Source organism: Pteropus vampyrus, unplaced genomic scaffold (genome assembly GCF_000151845.1).
Source record: "Pteropus vampyrus isolate Shadow unplaced genomic scaffold, Pvam_2.0 Scaffold68, whole genome shotgun sequence".
In the NCBI taxonomy this organism is placed as follows: Eukaryota; Metazoa; Chordata; class Mammalia; order Chiroptera; family Pteropodidae; genus Pteropus; species Pteropus vampyrus.
Genome location: NW_011888849.1, coordinates 1,627,758 through 1,639,561, shown reverse-complemented (window position 1 = coordinate 1,639,561; position 11,804 = coordinate 1,627,758). Strand labels below are relative to the sequence as shown.

Below are 11,804 nucleotides of genomic sequence, written 5' to 3'. Positions count from 1 at the left end.
AGGTCCACGTTAATGATAAAAAACATAAAACCTCGGGCTCCTTCCTTCTGCCCGCCAACAAGAGTATTTACCCAACCTGTAACATTCAAAGGACATCAACATGAATGCATGGATAGCTTCTTCTAAGATAAAGAATTTTTTATACATTCATAGTGTATGTTCCCACAAGAACAGACCTCTTACAGAAAACAGTGGGGAAAAAAAATTAGAAAAAAGTTCAGAAAAGCAGTTTCGAACACTGCAAAAGACTCAAGGGATTTTTGGGTTGGGAGCTTTCCTTGGGACTCGTCAAGTCAGTTCCCAAATTGAGAGTAGATATCACTGTGCATAAATGTTATGTAAATGCAGAGTCTGAGCTGAGAGGGGCTTTAGAAATCATCTACTGACTAGATCCTAGTCACCCTCTGGTTTGATGGATAAGAACAGGCAAATAAATAATGGGTACTAATGTTTCACAGAAATGGTAAAGAATATCCAATGTGAGCTTGCATTTTTTAACTCCTTTTTTATTTAAAACATGCACCACAATATTTTGTGAAATATCTAAACTTCACTGCTCAATACTAAGGAGTAAAACAAATTATATATATTAAAAAACAAAACAAAACAAAAAAACAACAAAGCAAAAAAACAAAGCACACTATCAACCACCATCTCATCCTCTCTTAAATCCAAAACCAGTCTCACCCAAAACTGTTCTTTCACAGGAAATATTTAAGAGAAATGACAGCCAGAGTAAAAAGATATGGTGGGTACTACACTCAGAAGCTGGTGCCCAAGAGACTTACCCTTGGATTTGAGTTCTGATAACAGACTTCCAGGACCTTCATGCCCAATGAGATGACCAAGATAATGACCAGGATTTGATTTGTAGTATTTCTGAAGGTCAGGTATGGGAAATGTCACATAAAGATTCCTAATATCCTTAATGGGTACTATTTTGTAAATTTGCTGGGGGAAAAAAAAATCACAAAAGATTCACTATGTACAACTCCTACTATATAAAATATTAACAAACTATGAATAATACCAATTTTCATGGAAGAATCCCAAATTCAGGAGAGAATCAACTGCCAGAGAAAATCATACTGACTATAAAGAAATAAATGACCCAGCCTCTTTCTTAGTGTAATGTCATATAGTTGGTATGTAGTCTGTGTTTGGTCCCCTGGGCCACGCAGCTACATACTCTGGATGCTTGCCTTCTGGCACTACAGCATAGCTTTTACAGGCTACAGCTACCAAAACTACCGTTAGCAAGCAAAGATCAGACCAAATTGGTATCTTTTTGGTAATACATGTTCCTAGCAAATGTGAAATTGATTATCCAGATAAATATTAAAAATTCCATCTGCTCTTTGGTAAACTAGGTATATATTAAGTCCATTAATTAAAAAAAAGAAAAGAAAAGAAATATATATGCACTTACTTTAAGGTGTTCTTCCTGGAAAGGGTGTTCAGGGAATTCTGGCAATGGGACATTTTTGTTTTCTACTTCAGAAAATAACTTTACCACTAGATTAGTCAAGTCGTCTAAAGATTCTACAAGAAAACAGATAATGAAAACAGAACTTAACCTAATCGCAACATATGACAAGTAGCATTCAAGACCTTAGGATCATATATATGTGTATAATATCACTACATTGTATACCTTAAACTTCCACAATGTTATATGTCAGTTATGTCTCAATAAAGGTGGCAGGGGTGGGGGAGGGAACCTTAGGATCTCCTGAAAAATCTCGGGAAAGGAAAACTTAGAATTAAGAAACTGCTTTTGATAAAATTGTAGCACTCAGTTAAGTCCTACCAACACCTATAACTTCTATAACTGCTAAGCGATACTGAAGATTATACATCATGTGTCTGGCTCTGTATCTTTAAAAACCTATTTCTCAAATGTTATCTTGCAATAAATTTAAAAGACATATTAGAAACAATAATATACTAATTAGGTGCATTTGGAAACTGACTATTTTATCTACGATTCCCAATAGGTATATACTAAATTGTCAGCTAATATATTGTGATTCAGTTTATAAATAGAAGTCTACACCCGTTGATAAAAGTCAAACCTTAGAATTTGAAAGTGATTGATTTTATGAGGGAATAGAATGAAATGGTGAAAAGAATCTTGGGTTGGGGGATCAGGGAATTTAGATTCTAACCCCAGCTTTACCAAGCCACCATGGCAACTGACTACTTGGACAAAGTGCTTAACCAGTCCAGGTTCTGTAAAATGAGAAAGTTGGCTAGGATGATCAAAAGTTTCTTCTAAGGTCTCACATTAAATGATTCTGTATCATAACATACCAAACTCAAAGGCTTTTAATGGCCACTTAAATGAAGTTCTGCTATGTTATTACCTACCTACATTTTTAAATAGAGTTATACTTGCAAAAGTTTATAAAGTTATATGTATAAGATGTTCACTGCAGCACTATTATAACAGCAACAAAAACTGAAAATGACCTAAACATTTATCAGTGTGTGGATGTTATGAAACATTTGTACATTGGAATTTTATGCAGCGGCTAATGGAGATATATATATATATATATATATATATATATATATATATATATATATATATACACGCTAATATAAAAATATCTCAAAGCTCTATTAAGTGAAAACTAACAGGCCATGTAGTAGAATCTCACTTAATTTTTAAAAAAAATACATATATGTAAGTATATTAACAAAATTCTACTTTTGGAAGCATAACAAAATGACTTAAGGTGATTATTTTTGAAGAGAGGACACAGTGGTCATAGGATGAGATGAGGAAGAAGATTTTGATTTCTATTTTATACCTTTCTCTGTTGGATGAAATTTTTTCTGTGTATACATATTACTATTATTCTAAAAAGAAAAAAGTGAAAAGGGGTTATCTTTTTATAAACAAGATAACCACTTGCCTTGATTCTGTCTCAAAAATAGGCTATTTGTAAATGGTATAAACGTTCATCAGTTGTTACTGTCAGGAAGCATGTGGATCAAATAAGAAATTTCCCTTGATATTCTATGACAACGTTTTGAACTTTTCCATGAACTCTTTAGAGAGCACCTAATCACTATTTGAGAATTGCCTTTATATAGTATGAAATTCTCTTCTAGGACTATGAATGTGGGCATTTGCACTTTATTTATAAAATAAATATTTTTTTACTTCAAATTTTTTTGACATGTACGAAGGACCTCAAAATGTCCAGAACCAAATAAAAGGCAGACCAGTGGCTGCTTGTCATATAGCAAATGAACTCAGGAATGAAGCAGGTATATTTGGAGTGAGAGACGTCAGAGCTAACTCTGACATAAAGAGACACAGATGGGACACGTGACCTGAAACAAGATGGCAGTCAACAAAAGTCTGTTGACTTGAATTGCTGGTGACAGCGAGGCTCTTTAGAGCAAGGTTCTACCAGGCGTGCCTTTCGAGTATTTCTAGCATACAAGCATAAATTCCCAATGTAGCTTTTTAAAGGTAAGATGGCTATACAATACTCCACAGTCTGTCTTCACCATTAAGCTGTAAGCTACCAGAGATCAGTAAACTGAGTCTCATTCACCTTTACGTATTTAGGACTTGGCAATCCCAGTGTCCATACTTGATAAGTACCTAGTTGCCAAGAGTCCAGGTAATTAGTGCTGTCACAACTAGAGGAACTGGCCCCATGGGAGAACAGAGAAAAACTTTTTGTCCCTTTGTGACAGAGATCCTTCCACATGGTAACTCTTCCTCTGCCCTCCTCCTAGAAGAAGGAACGGATTATTTATTAATCCTCTAAGAGATCCTGCTTCCTCCTAACAGCGCTGAGCTGTAAGAACACCTCTCCCAGATCCCTCATCCAGTCCACTGAGAGCACAGGAGGTCAGTCACACTGAGAGAGTGATGTATACGTGATCAGAGAACTGAAACACATCGTTTCTTTTAGATGACTTATTCTGCCACTTCCACTAAACCAAGAACACTGAGGGCAGGGCTCATGCATCAGCTATGTTATTACCAGCCCAATAAGTGCTTATTGAAATCATGTGTGTTATCTCAATATGACATAGACAAAAATACAGCTTAGGCACCTATTCTCAGCACTAGGCTCTAAATACCACGTGTTATTTAACACTCTAGACCTACCTACATTTAGAAAGCACACAGGATTATAAAGTACACTTTATATGCTGAGTGAAATAAGAGAAAGATAAATACCATATGATTTCACTTATATACAGAATCTAAAGAACAAAAGAAATGAACGAACAATGAAAACAGACTCACAGATACAGGGAACAAATTGGTGATTGCTAGAGGGGAGGGGGGTGAAAAACATGAAGAGATGAAGAAGTACAAATAAGTTGTTACAAAACAGTCATAGAGATTTACAGTATAGCATAGAGTATATAGTCTGGCTATGTGTAGTGCCAGATTGGGGGATCACCTCATGGATTGTATAAATGTCTAACTTTTTTAAATTTAAGAAATAAAGAAATGGAAAAAAAAGTACACTTTTATTACTATTATTATTATTATTATTATTATTATTATTATTGGCCCTTACTCCTTAGACCCATTTTATGTCCTAGTTCCCCAATACCAAGTTAAAATATATATAACTTTTATTTTCTATTACAAAAGTAGCATTTGCCAATAGCAGAAAACTTAGAAAAACAAAAGCAGAAAGAAGAGAACAAAAGTCACCTGTAATCTCATAATTATAAGATGTTAAAAGTAGCCACCATTTATGGGGCATTTGCTGTGTGCCAGGCACTACGCCGAACACTTCTTCCGCATCGTCTCCATGAAATCTCACAACAGGTGTGAGGTGCCACCTCCATTTTACAAATGGAAAAACTGAAGTTCAGAGAATTGAAGTAACCTTGTTAGCTCACAGCCACGCAACTGAGTAGACAGTGTATTTGGAATTCAAACCCAAGCTGTCAGACTCTGGAGCACGAGTTCTTAACTACTACACCACATTATTAAATTTCCAGTATGTGTCTTTCTACTTTCTCTTTAGTCTCCCATTTGTGTGTTAGAATTTTTTATATTTCCAAATAGGATCATATAGCACATTAGTGTTTTTACAGTGCTTTTGTTGTCTATCTAATATACTAAGAATATTTTCCAATGTTATTAAAATGCTGTCAAAAAAATTATTTATTCTTTCAATAGTCATTTACCAAGTGCCTATGACATACCAAGTACCATTGCAGGCACAGCACAGGGGACAAAGCAGTGAATGAAACGGTTTCTATTCTCAGGTAACTTACATTCTGGTATAATAGACAACAATAAACAAATATTTAATATTTCAGGTGGTAATAAATATTATAAAGAAAAATAAAGCAGATAGAGGACAGAAAGTAAGAGAAAGGATGCTATTTTCTATGATGCTCTATTATATTGCTATAACATCACTATTTTAACCAATCTCTTATTAATGAACATTTAGATTGTTTCTAACTTTTCACTAATAAATATTATACTAACAGAAATATCCTCGTACATTTCCTGTTTGAACGACTCTATTTCCTTAGAATTCATTTCTAGAAGTAAAAATATACTTTTTAAGAGTGGCGCATCTTATTAAACTGTCCCCCCCAGAAAGTGTAGAGCATTTGTATAAATTATATACACCACCACCAATACAAAGGAGTACTTCTTCTCCATAATGGGTATTACTTAAAACAAAACACAAAATTATGGTAATTTAATAGGGGGAAACAATATATTATCATTAGTTAATTTGCATTAAAAAAATTAAAACTTTGTTGTTTACAAAGTTTTCCTAGTTTATCATCATCTGTCTTTTACTATTGTTTATAGTTTTCAAACTATCAGATCAAATATGGCAGTCTTTTCCTTTATACTTCCTTTCCTTTTTATATACTTAGAGCTATTATTAATTTAAATTTTCTTCAGGTCTCCATTTAAAATCACCGAAGCTTTTTTTTTTTTTAAGAACACAGTGAGTTAGAAACAAAATTGCCCTCCACATATTCTCCTACAAAGAGATCATTTTCAAAAGCGTCTGAGCAGATGAAAGGTAGTATCTTATATCCTTCTTCTAAATACTTCGAAAAAGCCAAAATGGAACACTTTTATTATTCAATTCCGAGAAAAAATTTTAAGGATTCTTACCTCGACCTAAAACACAAATAGCCATTAAGTTGGACGAATAATAAGTAGAATGGAATTTCAGTAGTTCTTGTCTTACATCAATGCCTTCTTGGTTTGGTCTAGTCTCTAGGGTATATTTGTTACCTGAAAGGGAGGAAAAACATTTCTTAGAAATAGCAAAATATATGGTCTTAAAATTTTGTAATTATTACTGACACTGCTATAAAGTGAATTTAAAAAAACAGAGTTCAAACTAACTCACATATTGATTAGTTAAATATGTTGGAATGTAAGCTGGATAAATGAGACAGTATGGTACAAACTAGTAACACTTTAAACTAGAGTATTCTCTCAAGAGCTAAAAGTGCTTTATAAAAATTATAGTTCTTAAAATTCCTATGCGATGGTAGGCATTATGAGCACTTATAAGACAAAAAGAGATCCACATGGCCTCCATTCACACTTACTTTAATCCCCTATGTGCTCTATAATTAATTGAACATAATCACTGAGGGATCTTTTTGGAACTTGCCAAGTTACTTGTGGAAAGAAACATCCTATTCTTGGCTGAAGCATTAAATCTGTGATGTGAATTCTCATGAATTTGATCTAGATTGGTGAAAATAACATACGATGCTATTTTTATGTCTCAAGTGATGTTAGTAAACCACTATAAGATCTCTTATGAAATCCAATAATAAAATTAGTATAAAATATGCATGTCAAAAGCAAATAGCCAAACTACCTTTCTAATAAAGATCCTGCAATTTAGAGACTGAGATGGAATTTCAATGATTAGTGTCTCTCTAAAAAGGGGATCTTGACTAGAAATACCATAAAATCCTAATATAAATTTTATTATTGTTCCTGCTTACAATACTACATGTGCTCCTGTCTTTCATCTGCAGAGATGAAACTATGGCAGAACATATTCTTGATGTGATTTTCCCCCTTGGGTTATTATAATGGTTAATGAACTGACACTGAGAGTCCCTTTCACAGAATTGGTTATCTACAGAGAGACATCAGATGTTGATCTCATACCCAGTCTTTAGACCCATAGAGCTGCATGGGACTCTGAGCTAAGAGTCATGCCCCCAGAATACTTGACTCAACAGATCTAGTGGACAGAGTGTGCAAGGAACAGTCTAGCAAATACTAAATAATCTTTTTCTAGTCACAAAGCAATGAAATGTACTCATATTCACTAGCAGTAGCCTGCTGGTCAAGTTTCCAAGTTCTTAAGTGGTCTTCTGGGTTTCTCACTAAAGTTCCATTTCAATTCTTGATTGGCTCTCCACATCAGGTCCTGGGATACCCCATCACTCTACTTGGGGTATTCAGATGCTCTTAAAAGTATCCAGAGTTCCAACTCTTCAGGGAAAAAAAAAAAAGATTTTTGCTGGGTAATAGCTTGAAGTTCTCTCACATTACGGTGAAACTTTAGTATTGATGGTGCTTCCCTTTTTCACTAAATAAAGAGTCTAAAAGCCTCTGTTCGAGAGCAACTAGTCCCTAGAGCTTCCTTGGTCATTTACACTGCCAAGCTCAGATTTCTACACTATATGGACAAAGATCAACACACTGGGACACTCAAGTTGGGAGAAATAGCATTTTATTTCAACAGACTAGAAATGTGATAGTGTTAGAAACCAGATTTTTAATTTAAATGGGATCTGATTTGCAAGCTGGTCAATATTCTGATTAAAAAAAAAAATCTCATATCAAAGTTTATGAAGACTAAGATCACGACCTCAATCTAGAAAGTAAAATTCTTTCAGGTTAACCAGCTCTAGCTCATTCTACTTTGATTTTAATGTATCTGAATATCTTATTCTAATTTCTACCCTTTATCTTTAGGTCCATTTTAAACTACAGAAGTAAAGCAGGTGCATACACCAAACACACTAAGACTTAGATCACTGGCAAAACACTGACAATGTTATATTAAAAAGAGCTGAAGGACTACGACGGAATACTATACAGCAAAGAGAATGAATAATCCACTGTTTGTATGCAACAGTATGGATGAACTTCACAACTTTAAGGCTGAAAGAGAGAAGACGAACACAAAAGAGTATACACTGTATCATTTCATTTGTATGAAAGAAAAGCTAATTTGGGTTTTGAGAAGGCAGAATAGAGGTTACCCTTGGGTGGGTGGATAGTGACTACACAGGGGCACAAAGAGGGCTAGTGAGGTGCTGGTAATGTTCTGTTTCTTGACTGGGTACTGGTTCAGAGGTGTGTTCAGGTTTTGAAAAATTCAAGTTGTAAATAAATAGCAGTATATTCATTCAACTGATTCAAGGTGCAGCAAAAGTAAAAGCAATAACAATTTATCAAAGCCACATATACTCTTCTGTATATTTATTATACTTGAACAAAAAGTTAAATGAAAAATGAGCCAAAGGTGTCATGGTCAACAGCAATCTGGCTCACCTAAGGTACAAAATCTAATGATATTGCATCTCTGGCCAAACTGGTAAACAGAGACAATCACATTTGTTCTGAAAAGTAGCTTTTAGAATGGCAAATAGATGTCATTCTATGAATCCACATATTCATCTCTTTGCTGCCTAGATGTTTTCACTCTTTCTAATACGTGATGACAGAAGGGAACAGTGGTCCATTTGGGAACAGAACCCAGACTGGCATGTCTGTACCCTTAGAAGCTCCTGAAGTAGAAAGAGGAAAATGTTCTCCATTCTCTTGGGGTCAGGAAAGTCTGCTCAATACACAGACAGAGAAACATGAACACTAAGTACAAATGGGTCAAAGAGTTAGGCTTGCTATTTATTAAGTTTAACCCTTTTATAACCATCCCTTTAAAAGAGTTTTCTAAAAACAGGAAAGCTAGCTGGTGAAAGTTCTCAAGAAAACAGATGAGTAAATGAAAAGCAGGACATAATACACAATTCCCAAATTAGTCCTTAAATTACCTAGTGAACTCTGTAACTGTCAGTACCATGATCCCCAGGTAGGGAGGTGCAGAGAAACAGGTACTGGCTTTGGTGTTGGCAGAGCTATCACGTAATCCAGGGTCAGTCATCTTCTGGCTGCATGACCTTGAACCCGTTATTTTATTTCTCTTAGGCTCAATCTCCTATCATGACATTGGTAGCCTTACACCAAATTAGAAAACAAAATACATGTAAATAAGCATAAGACTAATATCTAACATTCAGTAAATAGAATGGACGGTCCGATGACACAAAGTGCTGTTTAGGGATGCAGCGAAATGAGAACTCAGACACTGCATGAGGGAGTGCAAATTGAATCAACCACTACAGGAAACAATTTGGCAATATCTGTTAAATCTGAAGATGTACATGTCCTACTATACAGTAATTCCACTTCTAGAATTCCACTCCCAGCACCCTAGGGAATCTTATGTACAAGGAAACACGTGTAAGGAATGCTCACAGCAGCACTGTTCCATTAATAGGAAAATGATAAATAGTGGTACATGTGTTCAGTGAATTTTTCAAATAGCAACAACAATAAAAATAAAAAACTTATCAGAGACACACTTACCAATATGGAAAACTCTTAAAAATATAACATCGAATGAAAAAAATACAGTGGTAGGGATTACTCACAGTAAAATATCATTTTTATAAAAATTATATGACATATTGCTTAGAATTAAATACATGACTATTCAAGTTTTTATTAAAAAGCATCAGAAATGATAATCACAAAACTTAAGATAGTGGTTATCTGTCAGGAGCAGGGAGGAAAATGCAATTGGAGAAGTACATATCGGATGTTCAAACTGTATTTGTAATATTTCTTTAAGTAGTGTGTTGAGAATAATCTGGCAAATGCATTTGTATCTTTTATGACAAATAATAAATCTGTACGTACAGCAGAAAATTAACACAAAATAAACAGCAGCTACTACTGCCATGATTTGAACTATAGGAGGGACTCCGGTCTTCTGAGTATATCATAGAAACCATGGCACTAAAATAAGGAAGAAAACTCAGTAAAAGATCCAGATGACTTTCCTCTACCTAGGAGTCCATATGTGGAGGACAATGTGAATATGGCTGGGATAACAAACACCGTTCAGTCTCTAGACACATACTGTCCTAATTTATTGCTAATTCAGCTGGGTCATTTCTATCAAATTAAAGTGCTGCTACCAAAACCCTGCATCCTACCTATTTGGCTCTGTCCTCACTACAGTGAGCGCCAGTGGTGGACTGAGGACATCAGGGTGGCTGATCCCCTGGGATCCTGCCACTCTGGGCCTGCTGGGAGAGCACTGGTTTGGCAATTGGGAGTTTCGGGGTTTCTCATCCTGACTCCATCATGCAATAATTAAGCAACCTTGGGAAAGCTTCCAAATATCTCCAAGGGGTCATTTATTTGATCTGTAAGATGGGGTAAAATGGGTATACACCCAGTTGTTAAGAGCAAGGGCTCAATCCTTGACTTCTTAGTTTCCCAGCAGTGGGACACAGGCAAGTTTCTTAATCTATATAAACCCATTTCCTTATTCACAAATAAGAATAATAAAAAAAAACAACCTCACAGGATTGCTGTGAGGATTAAATGACCTCTGACATGATCACTCAACATCAACTTGGGTTGTTGGGAAGCTTATGAAAACTCATAATGTATATGAAGAGGGTTTTGTAAATTGTAAAGCTTCTACACACATGTGTTCCACCTGAAGAAGTGGATACAGAAGGTCATTAATCGGTTTGGAAGTTAGGGGGCCACCCACATTCTAGGCTCCTCACTGTGAAATCACAGAAAGCAATTCAGTGAAAGAATTATTTTTGTGATTTGTTCCCCAAACTATAGTTCTCAATAAAAACTCTATCTCTGGGGGGAAAAAAAAAGCAAACCATATTTTCCATCCCTGTCACAGCCTTCGCCCCATGAGACGATCCCATTTGATACCAGCTTTTGTTAAAGGGGTGCTTCAGTAAATGCTATTTTATATTTTCATTGTAACAATTACTTTAAATTCTATTTTCTAAAAAAGCTTACAAACTCAGTACTAATGTATATGAATGCTGATTTTCAAGGAAATAGAATTTATTTTTCTGAAGCTAGCCATAAATTTCTTACACTATGTGGGAAGGACAGACTTTGAAGTTTTAGAAATTTGGTTTAGAAACTAGAATTGTCTCCAACTGTATGTCTGATAAGGTTCTCAGGAAAAAGTCTACTTGATAGTTACAATCATGAAAATGTTAACTATTCCCTAAAAACCTAGAATTTTAAAGGGTAGTTTAATACAGCTACAGTTAGTTACTTGGAATTATTATAAACTTTTTTTTAAAGCTCTTTCTCCTTGGTGTAGCAATCTTCTAAAAATCCTGGAAGAGACTAAAGCCTTTTATATATAAATTTTCTTACAAAATTTAAAAGAACAATTCTCCTGTAGGTGGGTAAGTACACGCAAGTATAAGACGCGAGTTATTAGAGAGTGAGAACTTCATGTGAAAACCTTTTAAATACCATAATAATGCACCTTTACACTTGATTAATCCAGTTCTAGTTTTCCACAGACACATTTCCTGGCAAGGAAAAAAAAGACAATAACAAAATCCATGGAAAAACTTAGGGAATAATAAATGACTAAGTGGGATGAGACATATCAAATATTTTTATATCCATGAACTTATCATGATACTACAAAAACAAGTTAGTCATCATTCAA

At 34.9% G+C, this 11,804-nt stretch overlaps 1 protein-coding gene across 3 annotated transcripts in view; it reads right to left on the bottom strand.

Moving 5' to 3' along the window:
* The window catches only part of IDE (insulin degrading enzyme), a 104,096-nt gene that overhangs the window by 43,676 nt on the left and 48,616 nt on the right, over positions 1–11,804 (bottom strand). For all 3 annotated transcript variants that reach the window (XM_023531441.1, XM_011361570.2, XM_023531440.1), the window contains exons 5-7: positions 6,143–6,265; positions 1,430–1,542; positions 789–951 (exon numbers count right to left, since the gene is read on the bottom strand). In XM_023531441.1, coding sequence (XP_023387209.1) covers positions 789–951; positions 1,430–1,542; positions 6,143–6,265 — 399 coding nt within the window. The remainder of the gene's footprint in view (positions 1–788; positions 952–1,429; positions 1,543–6,142; positions 6,266–11,804) is intronic.